A 26,921-nucleotide genomic window follows, 5' to 3' on the forward strand; every position below is an offset into this window, starting at 1 on the left:
TTTGTGGAACGTCAGCATAGTCACAGTATGGGCAGCCCACCCAGCCCCATTTATCAAGAATCGAAGCACACTTATTCCCACACCACACTTCTTCCAACGGTTAAGCCTGCTCCAAGTGCGTCTTGGCAAGTTGAAACCATTGAGCCTTACTGTTGGATCTTCAACTTTCAAGATGCCCTGTGGAGTTGAAGATGTCCATTCTTTCCGCCAGCTGTCTTTGGGGTCGAAATGGTTGCTTAACAATTCCATGGCCGGTTTACGGGTCTTCAACCTGGATGATTCTAGCTGTCTCACATCTTCGTGAAATGGGAGTGACGAGCTATTCAGTACTCTTGACCACAGATGACCAAGGTGTTTTTGTCTTCTGATGTGAGGAGGTGGTATGTTACAAAACACCGGCAGCCATTGGACTGGAGCAGCAAGTAATGTTCCAGATATGATACGCATAGTGTGACGAAGTTGAATGTCCACAAGGCGAGTATGGCCGCTATTAAGCCATACTGCACAGCAGTACTCTGCTGAGGAATAGACGAGTGCTAGAACAGATGTTCTCTTATGATGTACCAGCTAGACGTTGAAGAAGGTTATTACGGCTCTTCAGTTTTGCAGCAGATTTACATAACTGGGCTTCTTTCAAAGCACAGCATGCTCCAACACGACCTTGTTTCTGTCCAGCAGACAGTAGCCGTGGCACGAATTTGGCAGGCACCCTCTTCATTCCCAAGTTTCGTATCACAATTCGGTTCACCAAACTCCAAGTCACTGCTGACGGCTCCACAATTTTTCCAATGGTGCGTCGTCGATCTTCGTTGATGACTGGATGAATGTTTTCAATATTTTGATGTTTTGTGTCCGTGGAAGGGCGAGCAGAACGAGATTTGCTGTCAACTGACATTTCACCATTTTTGAAGCGGGAAAACCATTCAAAAACTTGAATTTTTCCTACAGCATCGTCCTTGTATGCTTTTTTTTAAAACCTTTCAAAAGTTTCTGCTCCACTTTTTCCAAGCAAAAAGCACTGCCGCACGCTGTTCACGAAAATCAGTCCTTGCAAAAAGGACAATAACGGTACTATAAAGCTCTGCTCACCAAAAGATTACTTCAGTTTCTTCTGGATACCACCCTCAAATTCAGTTTAAGCCAAGTTTTTATCATAACGAGAATATGACCTGCAAGATGACATATCAGAAGAAGCAGAGATAAAATAATGCCTGTTTAGCAACTGCAGCACCTGAATTGCTACTAACTTTTATGAATCTTTCTATATAGGCATATCCGTCATAAATCTCACAAAAAATATTAGCGATCTGAGCAGGAGGTAGCAGCGAAACTAGGAAGTGAAACATCTTCGTAAAAACATGACAACTAGGACAATACTGCAATACTCGACAGAGATTAGCGTCATACATTCGGCCTCGAGCAGATGAATAAACAGCGAGGAGCAGACAAGAGACGCCAATTCCGAATGGAGGGCACGCTCGTGCTGAATTAGGAGGAACGAGCTGTACGAGACGGCTGTACGTCCGAAGTGGCGGCATCCTGTGAAGACGACAGTGGCGGGCCACGGGGAGTCGGCCACGTGCTGCCCTCACACTGTGGAGCGCCGGCGCTTCAAAGCGGCAGCGCAGTCAGCTGGCGGCACACCAATCAGCTGAGAGGAAGAGGGACACACCCTGCGACCCACTCGTTTCGGCATACTAGTCGGGGGTCACTCGAAAGTAACTCCTCTGGCGCGACAAAGGGAATGCACACCCGTTTTCGAAAAAAATCGATGTGGAACGTCTTGACGCAAGATCCGAAGACCTAATCGTAGAAACAGATCTGCGACCTTGGAAGCAAAGTAATGTGTGTCGGACGAAGCAAGGAGGACGTAAAAAGCAGACTAGCACAAGCAAAGACGACATTGACACCTCGTAGAATCGGGTGTCCTGTCGGTGGTCCACAGATATTTCGGTACCAGATTTAAAATTGTCAGACATTTCCAGGGGCAGATAGGGATTCTGGCCACAATTTATTGGTTATGATATGTAGATTAAAACTACAGAAATTGCAAAAAGGTACGAAGTAAAAGAGATGGGACCTGGTACGTTCAAAGACCCAGAGATTATTAGAATTTTAGAGCGAGCCTTAGGCAACGGTTGAGTGGAACAGGGGAAAAGCATACGGTAGAAGACGAATTGGTAGCTTTAAGAGAAGAATAGTGAAGATAGCAGAGGATCAAATAGGTAAAACACAAGGCCCAGTAGTATTCCTTCGATAACTCACGACACATTGAACTTAACTGATAAAAGTAGGAAGTAAAAAAAAAATGCAGCAAATTAAGCAGGCGAAAGGGAATACAAACACCTAAAAAATTTGTTTGATAGGATGTGCAAAATGGCTAAGCAGGAATGACTAGAGGATAAATGACACGATTTAGAGGCATATTTCACTAGGTGAATGGCAGGTACACCCAGAGGAAAATTAAAGAGGCCTCTGGAAAAAAGAGAAGCAGCAGCATATATGTCACGAACTCAGTTGGAAAACCACTCTCAGCAAACAAGGGAAAGCCGAAAGGTGGAAAGAGTATATAGAGAGTATACATAAAGGAGATGAACTTGAAGGCAATATTATAGAAATAGATGATACTGCGAAAAGAATTTGACAGAGCACTGATAGACCTAAGTCGAAACAAGGTCCCCGGGGGTAAACGACATTTCGTCAGAAAAAAAATTATTTCATCCGGGGTGCATGGTATATGAGACTGGTGAAATACGTTCATATTTCAATAAGAATGTAGTAATTTCAAGTCCAAAGAAAGCAGTTGCTGACGGGTGTGAATATTGCCCAGCTATCAGTTTAGTAAGTCACGGTCGCAAAATGCTAACACGAATTCTTTACAGAAGAATCGAAAAACTGGTAGAAGCAGGTCTCGGGGAAGATCAGTTTGGATTCCGGAGAAATGTAGGGACACACGAGGCGATACTAATGCTAAGATTTATCTTACAAAATTAATTTGTACACTTAGAGAAAGTTTATGACAATGTTGGCTGGAGAACTCTCTTTGAAATTCTGAAGGTTGCAGAAGTAAAATTCAGGGATCGAAAGACTATTTACAACTTTTACACAAACCAGACGGCAGTCATAAGAGTCCTGGGGCATGAAAAGGAAGCAGGGAGTGAGACAGGGCTGTAGCCTACACCCGATGTTATGCAATATGAACAGCGAGGAAGTAGTAAAGGAAACCAAAGAAATATCTGGAGTAGGAATTAAAGTTCATGGAGAAGAAATAAAAACTCTAAGGTCTGCCAATGACACTGCTATTCTGTCAAAGACAGCAAATGACTTGAAAGAGCAGTTGAACGGAATGGACAGTGCCTTGGAAGGAGGATGTAATATGAACATCAACAAAAGCAAAGCAAGGGTAATGAAATATAGTCGAATGAAATCAATTGATGCTGAAGGAATTAGATTAGGAAACGAGACACGTAAGGTAGTAGATGAGTTTTGCTAATTGGGCAGCAAAAGAGCTGATGATGGCCGAAGTAGAGAGGATATAAAATGCAGACTGGCAATGACAAGACAAGCGTTTCTGAAGAGAAATTCGTTAACATAAAATATAAAGTTTCAATGACCCTTTTCTGAAGGTATTTGTCTTGAGTGTAGCCATGTATGGAAGTGAAACATGGAGGATAAACAGTTTAGACAAGAAGAGAAGAAAAGAAAAGCTTTGAAATGTGATGATACAGAAGAACGCTGAAGATCAGCTGGTTAGATCATGTAAGTAAGTGGAGGCACTGAATTGATCTGGCGATAAAGACATTTGTGGCACAATTTGACTAGAAGAAGGATCGGTTGATAGGATTTATTCTGAGACATTAAGGGATCACTACTGTAATATTGGAGGGAAGTGTGGAGGAATGGGGGTAAAAACTGTAGAGGGAGATCAACAGTTGTACATAGCCAGCAGGTTCTGAAAGTTGTAGGTTGCAGTAGTTATTCAGAGATGAAGCGACTTGCACGGGATAGAGTAGCATGGACAGCTGCGTCAAACTGAAGACCAGACAGCAACAACGCGTGAGTATAATGGATGTCTGTATAGTATAGTGTTGTGTTCTGTTCTGTTTGTGTTGTGCCGGCCGCTGTGACCGAGCGGTTCTAGGCGCATCAGTCTGGAACCGCGCGACAGCTACGGTCGCAGGTTCGAATCCTGCCTCGGGCATGGATGTGTGTGATGTCATTAGGTTAGTTAGGTTTAAGTAGTTCTAAGTTCTAGGGGACTGATGACCTCCGATATTAAGTCCCATAGTGCTCAGAGCCATTTGAACCATTTTTTTGTTTGTGTTGTATGACGACAGCCAGGGCAGGGAGAGGGTGAAAGCCGGTACCGGCACTTAGCCCACTCTTCTCAAATAGCGCCATGGGCGCCGCCGAGCTTGACGTCCCCATCTGGCGGACTGATCAGCACGAACAGCGTCACGTGCCTTCACTTCATGAGACACTACGGAGAGGTTTGAAATTTAGTCCACAACATTTGAGGAAAGGCTGGTGATCAGAACTGTACGTCGCCACCTTCCTTCTTCTTGCAGCACAAATACTGTCAGTGAAAACTTCATACACCATCAGGATTCGTACCAGTGTACCTTCGAGTTACGCGCCACCGCAGAGGCGAGCGTTAGCAACCTCTGCTACGTGGGCGTGTACAGTATCTGTCCCGCAATGAAAGTAGCCGGAGCGGACGACGAAAAATGCGGCCTCCTAAGTATCAGGAAGCAGTGCTCTGCATCGTTTCAAGCTTCTTCCAAACCTTCGTTCTGCCATTATCTGTGGTAAATATTCCTTCAAATGTATCGGGAATACATCGCAATTTCAAGAGACGCAGTTCGTGTTGATACGGTTTGATCGACGGCTCCTGGACGAATATGAGGAGAGGAGAAACTTTAAATTCCACGTAACTCAGATGGTGAAGCAGTGCGCGTTAATGAAACTTGGCAGTCAGCTGCCCGGGCTGTGACGGTTGTCAGACTGGACGCAGCGTCGCGCCTGTATAAATAGCGGCGCGCCGTGCGGACGATGAACGAAGGCCTATGTTTAGCCGCGGCCACAATGACGGCGGCGCGCCCGCTGCCAGGGATACGTAGGACCAGACTAGTCTAGTCTGCGGACGCTCGCCACCAGTTACGTGCGGCCAAGCTGGGGGCATCGTATCAGATAAAAGTAGCGAAAACAACAAGGGTGTCACGGATAAGAATGGGCCATCCTACTTACGTGGTGGTCTTCTAATTTACTGGTACTCTACGTCTAACCTTTGTAGATGTCTTAAAGTGTGTGCTGTCTGATCGGATCGGGGGAGGGGGGGGGGGGTGTTATGAGGGACGGATGACATTGGTGTATGCTAGACATCTATAGAGGTTAGACGTAGAGCACCAGTAAATTAGAAGACCATCACGTACCAATGCACAATACCCATCACATCATCAGTTGAAAGAGAGAAGTTTTCAGTCTTCTGATTGGTTTGATGCTGCCACAAATTCCTATTCTGTGAGAAACCTCGACCTCTTTATCTCAGAGTAGCACTTGCAACCTACGTCGTCAATTAATTGCTGCATGTAGTCCAATCTCTCTCTTTCTCTACAGTTTTTACCCTCTACAGCCTGGAAGTTATTCTGTAATATCTTCAAAGATGTCCTGCCATCCTGTCCCTTCTTCTTGTCAGTGTTTTCCAAATATTCCTTCCCTCGCCGATTCTCCGAAGAATCTTCTCATTCCTTACCTTATTAGTACACCAAATTTTTCAGCATTCTTCTGTAGACCACAACTCAAATACTTCGGTCTCTTCTTTTCCAGTTTTCCCATAGTCTTATCAATGTATTTACGTGAAGCAGAGAACGGGGAAAGAATGGGAATGGATGGGCGGGAATTCGTGACTTCCAACCGCACAGTGTACTGTGCTAATGCAATGCCGAAAGTTGAAAACTCTTGTAGCACCAGGACTCAAACATGGATTTGCTGCTTCATGTGAGCGGTTGACTTACGCGCTTCGGTCATCCGCACACGCTCCGTGGTCGACTCGAAACTTCCAACTTATCGCAAGCTGCAGTGCAGCGTCTCTCGTCCATTAACCCCACTACTCGCAAATTATTGGTTACCGTAGGAATTCGGACGATATTAGTGCACTCACACTGAGTCAACTGTCGAGGCGCCGTCGCGTTCTTAAAGAAATACACTCTTGGAAATGGAAAAAATAACACATTGACACCGGTGTGTCAGACCCACCATACTTGCTCCGGACACTGCGAGAGGGCTGTACAAGCAATGATCACACGCACGGCACAGCGGACACACCAGGAACCGCGGTGTTGGCCGTCAAATGGCGCTAGCTGCGCGGCATTTGTGCACCGCCGCCGTCAGTGTCAGCCAGTTTGCCGTGACATACGGAGCTCCATCGCAGTCTTTAACACTGGTAGCATGCCGCGACAGCGTGGACGTGAACCGTATGTGCAGTTGACGGACCTTGAGCGAGGGCGTATAGTGGGCATGCGGGAGGCCGGGTGGACGTACCGCCGAATTGCTCAACACGTGGGGCGTGAGGTCTCCACAGTACATCGATGTTGTCGCCAGTGGTCGGCGGAAGGTGCACGTGCCCGTCGACCTGGGACCGGACCGCAGCGACGCACGGATGCACGCCAAGACCGTAGGATCCTACGCAGTGCCGTAGGGGACCGCACCACCACTTCCCAGCAAATTAGGGACACTGTTGCTCCTGGGGTATCGGCGAGGACCATTCGCAACCGTCTCCATGAAGCTGGGCTACGGTCCCGCACACCGTTAGGCCGTCTTCTGCTCACGCCCCAACATCGTGCAGCCCGCCTCCAGTGGTGTCGCGACAGGCGTGAATGGAGGGACGAATGGAGACATGTCGTCTTCAGCGATGAGAGTCGCTTCTGCCTTGGTGCCAATGATGGTCGTATGCGTGTTTGGCGCCGTGCAGGTGAGCGCCACAATCAGGACTGCATACGACCGAGGCACACAGGGCCAACACCCGGCATCATGGTGTGGGGAGCGATCTCCTACACTGGCCGTACACCACTGGTGATCGTCGAGGGGACACTGAATAGTGCACGGTACATCCAAACCGTCATCGAACCCATCGTTCTACCATTCCTAGACCGGCAAGGGAACTTGCTGTTCCAACAGGACAATGCACGTCCGCATGTATCCCGTGCCACCCAACGTGCTCTAGAAGGTGTAAGTCAACTACCCTGGCCAGCAAGATCTCCGGATCTGTCCCCCATTGAGCATGTTTGGGACTGGATGAAGCGTCGTCTCACGCGGTCTGCACGTCCAGCACGAACGCTGGTCCAACTGAGGCGCCAGGTGGAAATGGCATGGCAAGCCGTTCCACAGGACTACATCCAGCATCTCTACGATCGTCTCCATGGGAGAATAGCAGCCTGCATTGCTGCGAAAGGTGGATATACACTGTACTAGTTCCGACATTGTGCATGCTCTGTTGCCTGTGTCTATGTGCCTGTGGTTCTGTCAGTGTGATCATGTGATGTATCTGACCCCAGGAATGTGTCAATAAAGTTTCCCCTTCCTGGGACAATGAATTCACGGTGTTCTTATTTCAATTTCCAGGAGTGTATATATATTTGAGTGGTATCTGTTGTGTCGGACATGTCCGAGGAATACGAAAAAAACGCGACAGAATAATTCCCACAAACTCATTCTTGTTGTAATGCTTAGATGAGAGCATTTCGCATCTACCTCACGGCTGATTATCTATGTATTTATGACCAGCACGGCTTCAAAATAATTGTTACTACGTAAACAATATGTCAATTTCGCTTCGTGTATGTTCTATTTATTGCGAAAGAATAATAGTGTACCAGGATGAATCTTTCACTCTGTTGCGGAGTATGCTGCCTGATAAAAACTATGTCACGGACCAGCCCTGGAATATGGAACCTTTACTATTGCTGACAGTGCTCTTACCGACTAAGCTATCCACGTACGATTCACCACACGTCCCTACAGCATTTTTAGCAAACTCCACACAAGCTCTCTTCCCTACCCTACTGGACTCCCACTCCAGGACTACCACTTCCTTTCTTCCAGGAGTGGAAGTCCAACACGGTATGCAAGAGAGCTTGCTAGCACCAGTAAAGCTGTCTTGCGTTGATAGCTCACTCGGTAAGAGTAATGTCCGCGAAAGTTCGGCACACAGTTCTTAATCTGCCAGGAAGCTTCACAAACAGTGTACTCAATTAGCTGTCTCTCTGCCTTCATATATCTGGTAACTTCTGCGTAAGTATTTCATAATACCAATATTCCATGTTTCAGATCTGCGAGAAGCGCAATTTTTACAGGGAGATTAAAGGTTGTCAAGTCCAAACACACTTAGGGAATACAAATTTTTATCTTACTCATTACTAGACGAAAATAAACATAGTTTGCACACAAATTAATAACAGTGATAAACCGTTACTTTTTTTCGCAAGCCTCCAAAGGAAATATTCAGAACTGGCGGAGTACCCGGCGTTGCCCGTGTATGTACTTATTTCAATCTTCCGTTAGTCCATATCAGTCCATTTCCTCCTCCCACGTCTCTCTGTCCACCTCCATAACCCCCTCTTTCTATCCACCTCCTACACCCCCCACTCTCTTTCCATCTACTCCTGCCCCTCTCTCTGTCAATCTGCTCCTTCCTCCTCTGTGCCACTAATTCCACCTCTTCCCCTCCCCCTTTCAATCTCCACTTTCCTTTCTGTGTTCCTCTCCTCCTCTCCCCCCTCTCTGCCCATCTCCTCCTCTTCCTCTTCTCTGTCCATTTGCTCATCGCCCATTTCTCTATCTCTTCTTCACCTCATTTTCCTTTTCATCCCCCTCTGTCTGTCCATTTTCCCCTCCCCTATCTTTGTCCATCTCCTCGTTCTACCTGTGCCTGTCTTCTCTTTCCCCTTACTGTCTGTCCATCTTCTCGTTCTCCCTTCTCTCTCCACGTTATCGTACTCACGTCAGTAGGGGGCCGGTTGTTCGTATCCCTACAGTATTTCTTTCCAGATTGTAATCAATCTGTGTACCAAATTTGATCGAAATCGTCCAGGGAGTTTAGGAAGAGCTTTTTTACCCGCGACTTTGCCAACATACGCGCATGTTAAATATATTTCACGCTTATTTAACACACTTCCGTATTTCTACACTTTCACCTGTATGTCTAGCGCATTTTTCCCAGCAGTTTCGTTTTCACGCAGTTCAATTTTTATGACGTATCTACTGAACTATGTGATGTGCAACCATATAATTTTGCGGGTACATCCAGTGGCCTACTGTCGGTGAAATGTGTTGTGAATAGATTTAGTAGTAAAGAAGCACAAAAATTAAAATGTCATGCATGATGTGGCAGTTTCTCACACATCTCAGTTCAGGAGATATGATATCATAGACACTAAGTGTCGTACAATGACATTTTTCTGGTACATTCAATGGCATATGTGAATGCTGTCTGCAAAATACGTCACGAATACAGTTAATACTAAAGAAGTACTAAATTAAAATGTTACGCTTCATGTGGCAGTTTTACAGCATGAAGAGCCAAAATGTATTAGGCGATACACTTTTTTTTCCATTTACTATTTCGGAGAGTTGTCAGCGAGAAAAACTTTCGTGAAGTGTAGGAATTTATTGCACGTCTCTAAGCGCTGTCATTCTCAAACACTGGATAACTAAAGTGTGAGCATTCTCACGTCGTGGGCTACACTGCTTTTCACCCCCTCCCTTTTGATAGGTGGTTGGTTCTTACCCCCACAGACATTCTTTGCTGACAGTAAATGATATGTGTACCAAGTTTGGTTGAAATCGGTTGGCCGGCCGCCATGGTAGAGCGGTTCTAGATGCTTCAGTCCGGAACCACGCGGCTGCTACGGTCGCAGGTCCGAGTTCTGCCTCGGGCACGGATGTGTGTGATGTCCTTAGTTTAGTTACGTTTAAGTAGTTCTAAGTTCTAGGGGACTGAGGACCTAAGATGTTAAGTCCCATAGTGCTCAGAGCCATTAACTTAGATAACCAAACGATGGGAGCTTGACTCCCGAAACGCGTTACTAAGGATGATGTTACTAATATTGGTGACTGTACGCTAAAGTATTTGCGACGAAAATATTTACGAAAAATTTTGCGTAGATAAGGGTATTGTTTTATCTCATTACGTCTTCATTTCAAATTATTTTCTTTATATATTTTTATCATATGGAGAGATGTAAAGACAAAACATTTTTATTAAAGAAGGCATGTAACTATCTCGGAAAAGTGGAAGAAAAGAACTGTGACAAATTTTAGTTTTTGGTTTTTGTATTATGTTTCATTGCACCATGCACAGTTCCATCGCTTTTAAAAGGGCAAAAGAAGACAGGATTCTCCGCGACAGATACCACGAAAGGCTAATACTTCACTTTATTTTATGACGCAGAGCCGACGCAGAAGGCGGCGTTTGGTGAGCGCAAGGAGGTTTACACGAGGGGCGTTCAATCAGTACCGCAATACAGTTTTTTCTGGGCCAGATTCGGTTGAAAAAATGCGGAATTTGTTGTGGGACCTCGTGGAATATTCCCGCTACAGCCCCTATAGGTTCAAGAAGTTCAGATAGGCGGCGGCGGTATTCGTAGCCTTCAAAATGACGTCTGTAATGGAGCTGCGTTCACGCAGAGAGCTGTCATCGAGTTTGTTTTGGCGGAACACCAGAGCACAGAAGATATTCATTGGCGTTTGCAGAATATGTGCGGAGACCTGGCAGTGAACAAAAGCACGGTGAGTAGTTGGGCGAGGCGTCTGTCATCACCGCAACAAGGTCGCTCAAACCTGTCTGATCTCCCGTGCGACAGCCGGCTGCATACACCGGAAATGTTGGAACTTGCGGACACACTCATTCGAGGTGATCGGCGAATCACAGACAGACACCTCGCTGCTCAACAATCGTCCACCAGTTGGGGTACTCAAAGGTGGGTTTCTCGCCGCCTAACACAAGACTGTAAGGAGCAACGAAAGACCATCTGTGCAGAATTACTTGCCACGTTGAATCGTGGGGAGGATATTGATGAAGCAAGACATTGGCTCCGACGTCAACCAGTGAAGTGATACCATCTGGCCATACAAGCTCTCCCCGTGAGGTGGGGTAAGGCCGTCACATTGAACAGAGATTATGTTGAGAAATATGGTGCACTGGAATTCTGAATAAAACTAACCTACTTTCAGAAAAAAAACTGTGTTGTGTTACCTATTGAAACGCCCCTGTAAGTAGAGGAAGGACGCCGGACAAATTGTAAAAAATTGTGGGGAGTATCATAACTGAGCCGGTTGAAAGTACACGATAGCGCAAGCAAAAACATTCCAGTACGCATAAATCCGCAAACGAGCCGTGGAATGTATGGTTACGAGCCACTACTTCATCATGGAATACTGTCCTGATTACCACAAATGTGACTGGGACACAGACTTTTCAAATAAATACCTATGTTCTCTTAAGGGATACTTTCAGTCAGCTTTCGCTATTAATTATGGTACATCCTGTGTAATAAAAAAATTAAAAGACGGTTACTGTATATCCCCACATTAAGCAACTCTTTCTGTCTCTTAAATACGGTAACATATGAGCTTTATCATAAGGTGACCATTTTTAAACGAAGATGGTCAACCTATCAAAAAAGTAGTTGGATGGTTGGTATGTAAACAACATTACAGAACGATCGTGATTGGACGTCTGCAGGACATGAGGCCAACGCCCGCTTTGGTTAATGATAACAAACGTAAACAAGGAAAGAATCATAAAGAGGGCTCGGTGCAATACTCTGCTGCACTCCTCGTTTACGAGGCAGTACGTGGATCTCAGGTCAAGCGCCTGGTTACTCTGCTCGGACATGCAGGGCTTCTGTGTAGCTCCGGCGACAACGCCGTCAAGCGCTGCCCTAGGGTTTCAGCCCTCCACCCGAGCAAACGCCCTCAACAAGAACAACACGCGCAATAGGATTTCTTTACGATTTGTGGAGGGATTAGCTGTAGCTAACGCGGAGGAATGAAGCTCAAGTTCGATTTGAAACTACTATCTAAGGTACTACTGAATCAGTGCCCAGTACTCTTGTAGAAGGGAAGGATGATAAACATATTAAGTGTAACCCCAAACTGTACATATTCCTGGGACGAACAACCTTTTTTGTCTATGTTACAGTGTCTTTCTATTGTGATACTACCTGAAGACACTACAATTTGCACTTGTGCTTGGCATTATGATCCCACGATCTCTAGACTTCCTACATCAAAATTTAGTTTAACTCGAATAACACATACAACAAAAGGTAACGAAGGAGAAACCTCTAACACTGATTTAAAGTTTATGGAAAATGAATAAAACTTCGAGTTTTCCCAGCTTGCAAATGATACAGTTTTAATGCTGAAAAGTGTAACAGTACGATGTACTCTCGGAATGTACCGAGTGGTGATAATGAAAGTGCAGCTACACGGAAGTCCAGTGTGGACTGTATCCATCGTACGGCAGCGAAACTTGGTAGTTATACTTATCCGTTAATGCAGAAGCGATTTAGGCTGGAAGAAAAACAGTGCAAATACGGCGCTGTGAATACAAGAAAAACGTACAGCAACAGGTTAGTAACGTGACATAGGCACAAAAGGTCAAACAAGTGAGAAAGGCATAATGTTGATTTTAGTACTGACCGCCGCTTACATAGTTTGTTCAATACGAACTGGGGAGACAACGACGAGATGCCGCTTCTGCAAAAGGACGTGATCAACAGCTACTCGTAGCAGTTCCAGCGGAATCTGAGTAACGTGTTTCTGTATATTGGGCTTCATATCACGTAGAGACGGGAAGTGTCTCTAGTAAATGCATTCTTTTGCGTATCCTCAGAGCCAAGAGTCACATGGATTCGGTCAGGTGATATTGCAGGCGATGCACTGGAAAACTTCTGGAGATAACACGTTCGTGGAAGGTTGCATTAAGCAGATCTTTCAAGAGCGAGCGACATTAAGTGTTGTCCCATTTTGCAAGCAAACAGCGGTTTCGACACAGTGGCGCTCCTCCAAAGCAGGCATCACATACTGTAGGAGGAGGTCTCGATAAGTGCAGACGTTGCGGCACATATGACAGCCCCTCTGGGCGTATTCTCTTTAGAGCAGAACGGAACGAGAATAAAGGTGCTTGTGAATCCACACAACACAGTCATACACGGCGACTGCAATGGCTCTTCGTGCACAATACGCGCTTTAACACAACCCTAACCTCACCAGTTATATGTATTCACTGCACCCTGTAGTGTAAAATGTGCCTCGTCAGTCCTCACATTATAGCACGACCACGTGTCATTAACTTCGACGCGTGCCAGAAGAGAACTTTCAGGACGTTTCTGCGGACCATGAGGTTTCATTCAGTTGCTGCACCATCTGGACCTTTTACGGGTATCAGTGTAAAATAGACCGCAAAACTTTCCGTACTGTTGACCATGGGATGGGCAATTCTCGTGACACTGCACGAGCACTACCACTACCTGGGCCATGTGGCACGGACTGCATGGTCCGTTATAGCAGCAACAACCTCGTCAATAATTTCCTCCGTTATAGAACGCCTTGCTCTTCCAGGTGCCACACCAAGCTCACCTGTGTTTTCGAATTTCATTATCAGCTTCTTTAAACTACTTAATGACATCGGACTTCTCCTCAGATCTTTCAGTCGGCGGTACTCTCTCAATGCAGCACCATAGTTGCTGCCATTCACATAAAACAGTTTCACTGGCATCGCACGTACGCTCTCTCTTCTCGATAGCCATACTGTTGACTCGTGTTATGATTTGCCTAATGTCAGCGCGGATATCATACCAACAGAGTACAGCGCGAGATTAGCGCATGGTATCCAAAATTGTAACTAATTTTTGCCAGCGTAAATCGGTTCCCCGTTAAAACATTAGCGTATCTTCCAAGATCCGCTACCATAGATAATTACAGCCCACTCTGGACTTCCGTGACTAGCAGTAATTTATTTATAATCACCCGGCACTATTCAGAATCTTAAGCAACTTATCCGCAGACGTATTCGCTAATTCTCTTTCCTGCACGAAGAAATCTGTTCAAGAAAATGGCTGATTATTATTAATCCACATAGGCTTCACAAATCAGAAAAGATATCCTCCATCCCAAAACTCCAAAGTATCGATCCATCAAAACGTTGCCGCCAATTCTGGTCACCTGAAACCTTCAGATATTGCACTTCTTTCTACTAACAGATGCCAAACGTATATGAACGATTCTCACGTTTCTGCTCGATTCAATCTGGTTAGCCATGTAAACACGCGGCTTGCAACTTTAGAATGCTAATGTGATATAGAACATATTACATTCACTGGGTAGCTATGCAAGACGGTAAACACCATTTTATATTTAAGCCTGCGACGACCTGCGGTATTTGCCCGTGCGCCGGTCTGGGCTAAGCGTCACTCACCGTGCTTGCTGTGGACGAAGCCGCATGAGTCTGGGTCCTTCTTGCTGGCTGCTCTGACCTCGTCCAGCACCTGGCGCGCGATGGGCGCAGTCAGTCCGGCGGGGCAGTTCCTGAAAGCACGAGAGCAGGCGGCTGTAGCGGGCAGAGCAAGATGTGGGGCTGCGAGTCTCAGCCCAGAAGGTAACATGCGTTGTAGAGTATTTTATTCACTTGCTTATTATTTACTGCACTCCAGGAACAATTGCAGCTCGTGTTTCATAGCTACTATCATTATTTTTAAAATTCAGAGTACATTAATAAAAAAAAGTTCCTTTTTTAACGAATAGTTATCTGCACAGCCCCGAAACAGGACACCACATTATACTACATAACTATTGAAAAAATCAGTAAAAAGAAAGTGATCCAGAGAACAAGAGAAGGTACAGGGGAAGAAGAGAATGAGATTGAGGAAAGCAACGAGTGTTGGACATAATGAAAACATGTTACCAGTAATGGTACGAAGTCTAATTAGTGAGATTAACGCTCGGCGAATAAGTACTAACGGTTTCTTACTCACTTATTGTTTTATCTGAACATGATGAAACACAGTTCACCAATTGCAGTCCATGACTCCGTATATGGAGCGCCATATCAAATACTCATTCTGGCAGGTGTTCGCGTTTTTGGCACGAAAGGTGTCATCTACCTGCTGTGACTGTGTCCTCCCCTCCTTGTACGGCACTGCAGACCCTGCTGACGTGACATTCTGTTTTCCCTTCATTTGTTAGAGTTCCCACCAAGACGGAACTGTCAGAAGTTAGCAGGAACTCTAGAGTCGAATTCATGCTGGGAATATCATGCGCTCCGAGACAACTGCTGACGTCACTGTCCTTGCTGGGTCCACAGTGGGGCACAGCTGTTACAGATTACCGAGCTTGATTTGTCCTTCCGCTCTGAAGATTCGCTGAATATTTGCCTCATTGCCTGTTTAGAATAGAACGTGCTTCTCTGCAAGGTATGAGATCATAAATTACTGCCTCCTGAACCGTCTGTCTCTGCGTGAAGTGTGAGCCGTTCATCGAAGCAGTCGATCATCATGGAATAATTAGGATAGATCCGTGCCCCATCTTCATGTGAATCACATCTTCCTTAGGTATTAGACAATTTTTCATGGGATGTTAAATTCTGACCGGCTGCTTAGTTCCTATTGGGGAACAACCATGTGACCCAAAAAGACGAGCATAAGAAGTTTGTTGAAAGTTGAGCAAAATGTCCATCGTTATTTCATTCTGCACATTTGATACAACTGCAATAACTATAAGCGACATGTTTCTAAATTACAACACCAGGCAATCATCAAAGCAAGGAAATTGCAAAGAAAATGAAACCACAATATTCACAGACTGATCTAATATTTCATTTAATAAAAACAGACAATACTGAGGGGAGAGAGAGAGTCTTAGATGGCGTAAAACCCCTCTAGTTTAGATATACCAGACATGGATAAATTACTTTCACGTATTTCGACGCAGTACCCACAAAACTACTTTAGACAAAAAACCTGGGTCGGACACTATTATACATTCTACAGGCGTAGCAATTCAGGACCACCAAATTCACCAGATTTGAAACCAATGGACTACTTTCTGTGGAATCACGAGAAGAATTTGCTGTCTTTCAAACTTGTGAGGGTGGTGTTCACTCTGCGCATTTCACCAACTCTTGAAAACGTCAGAGAAGTTTCAAGTATAAGGTCCGACAATCACTTCTCAACGAATGCACTCTATACGAATGTCAAAAACGCAAATGTCAAGCCATTACAGTCAATCTGCAGGTATTAAAAAGTGATTAAAAAGTAATGGCTAGAGTTACTATTTGAATCTGTCTAATAATTAGGATCCGACAAGTGAAAAAAAACCCTAGCAGTATCAGATTCTACGCTATATCTGAAACAGTCTGTTTTAATGTATTTCATCATCCGAAGTTTCTAAAAATGTCTGTTTCCGTATCATGTATAGTTTCAACATGATTCATCGCGTGAGGAGTAACTCATTAAGTAGCAAATGTTCTCGTCCAAAGTACGTCATTACAGCTGCAAGAGACTTCTGATATGCTGCCCGGATTAATGGACCAAAGAGTCAAAAGAGTCATAGCGTTCGCAGTCGTAGGCAGAAGACTTTTTATTTTTTCAAAGCAATAATGTTATAACGTACTGCACTTGGCATATGAATTCGCTGTCACCAATGTAAAAACTACAACTTAAATTATAATGTGGGCTGGTGGTACGCCCTGGTTGTTTTGTGCTTGCGATGTTTATAATTTTGTGTTTGACGTTTGTATCTTTCTGCCTGCCTTTTTTCTACAATGTGTAAAACTGCAAATTTCATCTAAGAATATTCACAGATATCTCATTACTACACTTGGCTTTCAGCAGGAAATACGTAGTTTTGTGAGGTCTTAGAGACAATATGACACTTCGACGACATCCTTCAACTTGATTGAGTGCCGCGTTACACTTGTATTCTACATTTCTTCTCGAGCAACTACTTACGACGAACATCAGGTCGTCTGCAAATGCAGAAAGTCCGTTTCTGTTCATCTACATCATACTTTCGGTACCACTATCTAATCCCTCCAACCAAGTTCCACTCGTTCTCATCGTGGTCAATACGCGAGATGTATGTGGGAGGAAATAATATGTTGCTCGACTCCTTCTGGAAAGTGCTGTCCGGAAATTTCAACAGTAAATCTCTCCGTGATGCACGACGCCTCTCTTGTAACGTCTGCCAGTGGAGTTTATTTATCATCTCCTTAACGCTCTCTCTTTAGTTAAACGATCCCGTGAAGAAACGCGCCGCTCTTCCTTGGATCTTCTCTATCTGCTCTATCAGTCCTACCCGATAGGAATCCCAGATATATGAACAATATTCAAGAATTTGGCGAACAAGCGCCTTATAAGCCACTTCTTTCGCGGATGAGTTACAATTCCTTAAGATTCTTCCGATGAATCTGAGTCTGGTGTCTGCTTTTCCCATTATCTGTTTTATTTGGTCATTCCACTTAATGTCGCTCTGGATAGTTATACCTAGATATTTTACAGCAGACGCGGTCTCCAGCTGTTTGTCATCAATAGAGTTCAAAAAATGGCTCTGAGCACTATGGGACTTCCCCTAGAACTTAGAACTACTTAAACCTAACTAACCTAAGGACATCACACACATCCATGCCCGAGGCAGGATTCGAACCTGCGACCGTAGCAGTCGCGCGGTTCCGGACTGCGCGCCTAGAACCGCTAGACCACCGCGGCCGGCCATCAATAGAGTAGCTGTACAGTAGTGGATTTCCTTTCCTATGTATGCGCAATATGTTACATTTATTTACGATCGGGGTCAACTGCCAGAGTCTGCACCATTCATCAGTTCCCTGCTGTCAAGTAACTTCTGCAGTATGGACTGCAAAACAACATTCCAAAATTATGAACTATTCACAGATCCCTACGTACAGCCTTTTGAGATGGTTTACGACATGTCCCGTCCCGGACACATTAAAGATACTTGTATTCGGCGGCAATAGTCTCTCAGGCAGTTATACGAAGGCTCTTCAAAAACCATTCGACTTTTATTTATAAAATCAATCTTTATTCAGATACAATTGTTTGACACTCGCCACCTTCCAAGTAGCCTCTCTCAACTTCTACACACCTCTCCCAACGCTGCAAGCATCGGTGGAAAGCCTCTTTTGGTATAGTGCGTAGCTGCTCTGTCGAATTCTGCAGCATGTCTTCCCTGTTCTCAAATATGATCCCCTTCAGAGTCTTTTTCGGTTTAGGGAAAGAAGTCACTCGGTGCTCGGTCAAGGGAAAAGGGAGCCTGGCAATCCACAGAGAGTTGCGTTTGGCCAAAAAGCTCTGAATTAATTGTGAACCATGAGCGGGTTAAGAATGATTTTGAAGTAATAGGCTTAACATCAGAAGAGGCACCAATGCTAGCACTGAATAGGGGATCATGGAGGAATTTTATAAGGGGGACTATGCTCCAGACTGAACGCTGAAAGGCATAATCAGTCTTAAATGATGATGAGCGGGTACATTACTGTTGTGAAGATGTCAACTGCCCGCTGCCCGCAAGTCTGTCCGTTCACGTGTGACTGCTCCATGACGGCGGCACGGAATCTGAAGGGTAGTACTATTTTGATATTAGACCTTTTGGGATGTACTCGGGACGGACCATGCCACTCGCGTCAAAAAACGACCAGCATGACTTTTACATTGGTGCGGACCTGCCTCGTTCTTTTGGGTCTCAAGAATAATGGATGGTTCCACTGCAATGAATGGAACTTTGTCTCTGGGTCGAACCCATAAATACAGGACTCGTCACCAGGGGTCACTCCATTAAGAAAATGGGGATTACTGATCACAGTATCCAGCATGTTCTTTTTCGATCTCTGAACGAAGTTGGTTGTGCTCAGTTGTTCGGAACCTCGGCACAAATTTTTTGCTGCGATCCTCCTGCGGTCCAAATGTTCCATTCAAACAGAAAGAATGAATCCAATACCAATTTTAACAGTTAAAATGGAAGAAATGGGTGCAATACTAATTTTAACCTCGTCTGCAAGTTCTCTGATCGTGACTCGTCTATCCGGCATCACATGGGTCTTTTATGTGACCCATAAAACTTAATTTGTGGATGGGCCTACCTGGACGCGCTTCACTCTTCACTGATGAGCGGCCAATTTTGAAGTAGTTGTACCACTCCTTTAGATATACGGTACCCACTGCTTCGTCCCCAAACACTATTCGAATCTTGTGGATTGTTTCAATTTGATAAATGCCAAGCTTAAAACAAATTTTGATCCAATGAGGTTGTTCCAGTTTTTCTGTCATTTTGCCCACAACACAAAATCCGACGAGTACCACTTGCACCTGTTCACCTGTCAACGGCTAGCCAGCGACTGGCTGTTTCAGCTGTTGTGGAAAAAAAAAAGAGAGGAGGGGGAGGGGCACGCGCATTACGTATGCCTACAGATACAGAGTGCGCGCTCCCAGAACCGTTGTTGGTTTCAGCAATAAAAAATAAGGTGGCATAATTTTCAACAGCCCTATGTAACATCTCCAGATACTCAAATTCCTTCAGGCAACCAGAGAAAAACGGCCACAACAGGTCATCGGAAGCGGAGGTAGTACCTGCTACAGTAATTAATGTAAGTGTCGCTTTCGTTAACGTGCGTGACATGAGAATGTTTGAGTGGGAGGCGCTGCACAGGGCCAGGTGGGCAGATAGCGGCTGGGCGACACGGCGGCGCTCCACCTGATGAGCCTTCCGCGCTGACTCACGCACTGACTGAGCTGTCCATGGCCTCGCTTGGAGCTCGCTAGCCGTAAGGAGAGGGGAAAAAGTTAGGCAGCATCAATAACAGATCAAATCCACAAAAAACTACAAGATCAGGCTTAATGCCAGGCCGAATATGACTTAATTACATTGAAAGCATAATCTGGACTCGGAAAGGAAATCTGCCGTGCTATTTCAAAGGAACGCTGGCGGCATCCACCTAGCGATTTAGAGAAATCACAGGAAACCTCAATCTGTAATATGAACCTCCATCCTCCCGAAGATGAGTCCGCAGACGTAGATTTAGTGCAAAAGAGAGAGCAATGGAGGATATGGTGGTCACAAGGGATACTGTTGCTGAGGTGACTAAAGTCATGGGATATCTTCTAATATGGTGTCGGACCTCCTATTGCACAGCGTAGTGCAGCAACGCGACATGGCATGGTCCAGCACCCCCTCTATAGGAGGTGCTGCATGGACTTAATAAGTCGACGGAAGTCCCCTGCAGAGCCATACTATCTCTACAGCCATCCACAACGCCAAAGTGTTGCCGGTGGAGGATTTTGTGCACGAACTGACCTCTCCATTATGTCACACAAATGTTCAATGCGATACATGTCGCGCGATCTGGGTGGACATGTCCGAAAGAACAGATACCATCTTCATATATATATACAGGGTGCGTCAAAAAAATGTATACACACTTTGAGCTGTCATAGACAATTTATTTCCCGTTCTACAAGGTTAAATATCTGTGAGAAAGTACTGTTATGTGTCTTCAACAGGTGGCAGCAGTGGTAAGGAAGTAACTGCAACATGGCGGACGTGCGTTTGAGCTTTGAAGCGCGGAAGCAGATAATTACGTGGTAATGGAAGTTTGAGAATGTACACTCCTGGAAATTGAAATAAGAACACCGTGAATTCATTGTCCCAGGAAGGAGAAACTTCCTGGGGTCAGATACATCACATGATCACACTGACAGAACCACAGGCACATAGACACAGGCAACAGAGCATGCACAATGTCGGCACTAGTACAGTGTATATCCACCTTTCGCAGCAATGCAGGCTGCTATTCTCCCATGGAGACGATCGTAGAGATGCTGGTATAGTCCTGTGGAACGGCTTGCCATGCCATTTCCACCTGGCGCCTCAGTTGGACCAGCGTTCGTGCTGGACGTGCAGACCGCGTGAGACGACGCTACATCCAGTCCCAAACATGCTCAATGGGGGACAGATCCGGAGATCTTGCTGGCCAGGGTAGTTGACTTACACCCTCTAGAGCACGTTGGGTGGCACGGGATACATGCGGACGTGCATTGTCCTGTTGGAACAGCAAGTTCCCTTGCCGGTCTAGGAATGGTAGAACGATGGGTTCGATGACGGTTTGGATGTACCGTGCACTATTCAGTGTCCCCTCGACGATCACCAGTGGTGTACGGCCAGTGTAGGAGATCGCTCCCCACACCATGATGCCGGGTGTTGGCCCTGTGTGCCTCGGTCGTATGCAGTTCTGATTGTGGCGCTCACCTGCACGGCGCCAAACACGCATACCACCATCATTGGCACCAAGGCAGAAGCGACTCTCATCGCTGAAGACGACACGTCTCCATTCGTCCCTCCATTCACGCCTGTCGCGACACCACCGGAGGCGGGCTGCACGATGTTGGGGCGTGAGCGGAAGACGGCCTAACGGTGTGCGGGACCGTAGCCCAGCTTCATGGAGACGGTTGCGAATGGTCCTCGCCGATACCCCAGGAGCAACAGTGTCCCTAATTTGCTGGGAAGTGGCGGTGCGGTCCCCTACGGCACTGCGTAGGATCCTACGGTCTTGGCGTGCATCCGTGCGTCGCTGCGGTCCGGTCCCAGGTCGACGGGCACGTGCACCTTCCGCCGACCACTGGCGACAACATCGATGTACTTTGGAGACCTCACGCCCCACGTGTTGAGCAATTCGGCGGTACGTCCACCCGGCCTCCCGCATGCCCACTATACGCCCTCGCTCAAAGTCCGTCAACTGCACATACGGTTCACGTCCACGCTGTCGCGGCATGCTACCAGTGTTAAAGACTGCGATGGAGCTCCGTATGCCACGGCAAACTGGCTGACACTGACGGCGGCGGTGCACAAATGCTGCGCAGCTAGCTCCATTCGACGGCCAACACCGCGGTTCCTGGTGTGTCCGCTGTGCCGTGCGTGTGATCATTGCTTGTACAGCCCTCTCGCAGTGTCCGGAGCAAGTATGGTGGGTCTGACACACCGGTGTCAATGTGTTCTTTTTTCCATTTCCAGGAGTGTAGTTGCGGTTCGAAGACAGTGGAGAAGTGAGTATGGTACAGAACAACCTTCAAGGTTAACAATTACACGTCTACGAAACAAATTCGAAATTCAATGAACAGTGTGTGATGAGCATAAAGGTCGATCAGGGGGACCTCGTACAGCCATAAGTGATAATTCCACAACTGCGGTCTTGGAACTGGTTCAGAGTTCGCCTCAAAAATCTTCAAGGCAAGCGGCACGTGAGAGTGAAGTGCTAGTAGTATGCTACGCATTCTGAAGAAAGGCAAGTTTTGTGTGTACATTCCAAGGCTGGTGCAACAGCTAAGTGACGACGAACCAGATCGAAGGTTAGAATTTTGTGAATGGGTTCAGGAGATGGTGAGACGTGAACCGGGATTAATGGGTAGCATAATTTGGTCGGATGAAGCCCAATTCAAACTCAATGGAACTGTCAATAGGCACAATTGTGTGTACTGGGCTGAAGAAAATCCTCACATTATAGTTGAAAAGGCTGTGAATTTGCCTGGTGTAAATGTGTGGTGTGGTTTGTCTGCAAGGGGACTGATTGGGCCTTTCCGCTTTGAAGGTACTGTTACTGGAGAAACGTACCTAACAGTGCTTGCTGACTCCATGTCCGTGCCATTCGTGCATTATACGGTAATGATGATTTTTATGTCCAACAAGATGGCGTCCCGCCGCACTATCATAGGGACGTACGAGCATACCTGGATCACAATGTGCCAGGCCAGTGGATAGAACGCAGGGGACCAATCGAGTTTCCTGAACGCTCTGCAGACCTCACGGCGCTGGATTTCTTCTTATGGGGCACAGTAAAAGATGAGGTGTAACCACGTAACCTGGACACACTTTGGAATGAAATTCTGGCGGTATGCGTAGAAATCTCATTGGACATTTTGGTACGATGTAAGGAATCAGTGGTGACTCGTACTCAGAAATGTATTGATGCTGAAGGCCACCAGTCTGAACATTAATCACATTTGCAAAGTACATTTATTTTTCCAATTGGACTTTAAGCTTTCCATTTCCAGAAATTTAACATTGTAGAACCGGTAATAAATTTTCTATGGCGCTTCAAAGTGTGTCTATATTTTTTGACGCACCCTGTATATATACAATTAAGGCTCACCGGCCATTTGACCATCTTTTGTGCGGATGCACAAACAGTGCCCGAACTCTTACGGGAACCTGTCAAGCCGCGAGTAAGAGTGTAACGGGCAGGGGCACTACGAATATAGTGCGGGACAGTAAGTTGGGAATGTGGGTCTCAAGGCAGCCGCAATTGTGTCCTCGGTGGCTCAGATGTATAGAGCGTCTGCCATGTAAACAGGAGATCCTGGGTTCGAGTCGCGGTCGGGGCACACATTTTCGACGGTCCCCGTTGATGGATATCGACGCCTATATGCAGGGGTATTCATTTGCTAAGGGTATTCATTTCACTGTCTTGATTGAATTGTAATTTGCCGGCCGAGGTGGCCGAGCTGTTCTAGGCGCTACAGTCTGGAACCGCGCGACCTCTACGGTCGCAGGTTCGAATCCTGCCTCGGGCATGGATGTGTGTGATGCCCTTAGGTTAGTTAGGTTTAAGTAGTTCTAAGTTCTAGGGGACTGTTGACGTCAGAAGTTAAGTCCCATAGCGCTCAGAGCCATCTGAACCATTTTGAATTGTAATTTCAGAATGGGTCTACACCGGATTTATGATATGGGGTGCGATTTCGTACAACAGCAGGAGCGTTCTCGTTGCTATCCCACGAATCCTGACTGCAAATTGGTACGTCTATCTGGTGATTCGACCAGTTGTGCTGCCACTCATTAACAGCATTCCAGGGAGTGGTTTCCAACAGGATACCGCTCGCCCACATACCGCTTTTGAAACCAAACATGCTCTACAGAGTGTCGACATGTTGCCTTGGCCTGCTCGGTCACCGGATCTGTCTCCAGCCGGGTACATATGGGTCATCGTCGGACAACTCCAGCGCCATCAACGAACAGCATTAACCGACCCTGCATTGACCGACGAAGTGCAACAGGCATGGAACGCCATCCCACAAACTGACATCCGGCACCTGTACAACACGTTTGCATGCTTGCATTCAACATTCTGGCGGTTACACTGCTTATTAATGTACCAGCACTGCAATGGTTTATTTCGCACTTACATCAGTCTGTGACGTTGCAAAGTTAATCACTAACTATGTCACCTAGACAAATGTATTGCCGAAAATTCATTAGTCTACATTAATAATTTTTTTGGAGATGCGATTATTTTCTGTCAGTTTATTTCATGAACATGGACGAAATAACTGCTTTTTTAGTGCTTCGAAATTCTACTGCAAAATTGCTTACGAAAAACGCACTTATTTGCAAAATTTAAGGACGAAAGTAGCTGTCGCGTGATGTGTTACTGCCACGTGACATAGCTAGAAGCAAATTAGACCACAGGTAGGGAAGGGTTGCTACAGTATAGTACCGAAGGTAACAAAGAAATACGCAATGAAACGAACAGAATTGATACTTTTTATTCCAAGTACGTTTGCCCACATCTCGCCATATCAGGGAACGTAATACACTCAGGATCATTGTCGAACGTTATCGTGTGGTGGTCCAGGTGTTATGCTGTGGGAAGCATAGTGTTGTATGGGCGTACTGACCTCTAAATTTTTGAAAATGGTACACACACCGATCAACGTTATGGTGACACTGTATGCTTCCCCATGTACGCTTTTGAGAAGTACATTCAGACCGGACTTCCTTTGTCATGGAGGACAGTGTTAGACGGAGTGCTTAGCGGATCTCTTGGATGGAGAGGATATTCGGCGTATGGGCTACCCTACCCGTGTCCCCGACTTAAATGCCGTTGAGCACGTACGGGATGTGTTGTGGAGACGTATCGCAGCACGTCTACCTGCATCAACGGTTATCCAGCAATTGGCAGTCGCGCTGATAGAGGAATGAAACGCCCTACCACAAGAGTTTCTTACCAGTCTTGTGGCCAGTATGGGAGCATGTTGCAGAGCGTCCACTGCCGTCAATGGCAATCACACGTCCTATTAAGAACAGTTTCTTGTCTTTCGTTATGTCGAGGGGACTACCCTAAATCGCGGTGACTTCGGTGTAGTTATTGAAATCCATCGCCAATTGACGGAAGTGTATGGTGAGTCGTGCATAGCTGTCAAAAATATTCGTAAGTGGTGTAGAGAGTTTGCAGGTGGTCGGATCGGAATTCACCGCGAACAAAGTATCCTGGAGAACGTCAATTTCTGAGGAGACAGTGTTGAAGGTTGGGCAAAGCGTGCGTGAAGATCGGCGGATCACCCTGGATGATCTCTGCACGTTGGTTCCTGAGGTTTCCCGAAGCACCGCTCACAGAACTTTAACGGAAAAATTGAACTACCGGAAGGTGTGCGCAAGATGGGTGCCACGCATGCTGACTGAGGACCACGTGCGGCAACGAGTTGATGCTGCCCGCACATTCTTGAACGCCTTGCAGACAAACAGGACAGCTTTCTGGACTCAATTGTTAAGGGTGACGAAACCTGGGCATACCGCTTTACACCTGAGACCACGCAACAATCACGCCAATGGCGGCGGCATCCTTCTTCGCCAAAGCCGCGGAAATTCAAACAAACACAGTCTGCCGGTAAAGTCATACAACCGTTTTATGGAATCGGAAAAGGGTATTGTTGGTCGACTTTATGCCCACTGGGACCATAATTAACGCTGACAGGTACTGTGAGACACTGAAAAAACTCAAACGGGCAATTCAGAACCGGAGAAGAGGAATGTTGAGCAAGGGCGTACACATTCTCCATGACAACGCTCGCCCACACATCGCTCGGCAAATCGTTGCTCTCCTGCAACAGTTTCAGTGGAACATATAATCGCCCACCCACCCTAAAGTCCTGACTTGGCGCCCAGTGACTACCACCTGTTCTCTAAGTTAAAAGAACATTTGGCCGGAAAGAGACTCAGCTCCGACGACGAGGTGAAAGAAGAGGTTCATAACTTTCTGAAAAACGTGGCGGCGAGCTGGTATAACATGGGAGTACAAAAACTGCCACAGCGTCTACAAAAAAGGATCGACAGAAATTGTGATTATGTCGAAAAACAGCTTAATGTTCAAGCTTTAAACTGATGTAAACCATCGTAGAAATAAACAGGTCTATGTGCTTATAAAAAAACAGGAGACCTTACTTTTGGGATTACCCTCGTATGTATGGTCCAAGTTTTACTGGACTATTTTACTTGGCTGTGACACATTGTGCGAAAATTACTTTCGTAGTTTTAGTTTTCCATAGAAGTGTATGCACCACACGAAACAGAGATACAAGATTCGCCTACAAAGTTGAACCGCTACCTGCGAAATGTGAATATCTGCACAGAGTTTGTTTCATCTGGATTGATGACGTGGACGTTTGCTACATTATTACCACAAGACCGTTCACCTGCAGGAAATAGATTGATGTCAGGAGACATCTCGTCAGAAAATCCCCTGCTCTACGACCGAGAACGCGTACTGTCTTACAAGATCGTATGTATAGCTGTTTACCCTCCATTATCAAGAATTTGTTGCAATTTATGTATAGTTGCAAGTGTTCTGTTTGCAGCGATGTTCTTCAAAGGTATGAGGCTCATCAACAACTAATAATCATTGTGTTCGTACGTAGCTGTGTTGCTGACGATTTCAATTTGCCGCTTTCTATAGCAAGAAGAGACTCACCACATGTAGATAAACTTCGCAGCTTCCGTAATTAGTAATTAGATATGGGATACAATGAGCCACACGTACAAACAGGCCCCCGCAATGGACCCACTGCATCCCATCTCAAAATATCATT

General features: G+C 45.9%; 1 protein-coding gene across 1 annotated transcript in view; it reads right to left on the reverse strand.

Annotated features, from left to right (window-relative positions):
• Window positions 1-26,921, reverse strand: part of LOC124614112 (protein piccolo-like) — a 1,087,733-nt gene that overhangs the window by 832,340 nt on the left and 228,472 nt on the right. The window contains 1 exon segment of the mRNA XM_047142918.1: window positions 14,480-14,589. Coding sequence (XP_046998874.1) covers window positions 14,480-14,589 — 110 coding nt within the window.

This window comes from Schistocerca americana, chromosome 1, assembly GCF_021461395.2.
Source record: "Schistocerca americana isolate TAMUIC-IGC-003095 chromosome 1, iqSchAmer2.1, whole genome shotgun sequence".
In the NCBI taxonomy this organism is placed as follows: Eukaryota; Metazoa; Arthropoda; class Insecta; order Orthoptera; family Acrididae; genus Schistocerca; species Schistocerca americana.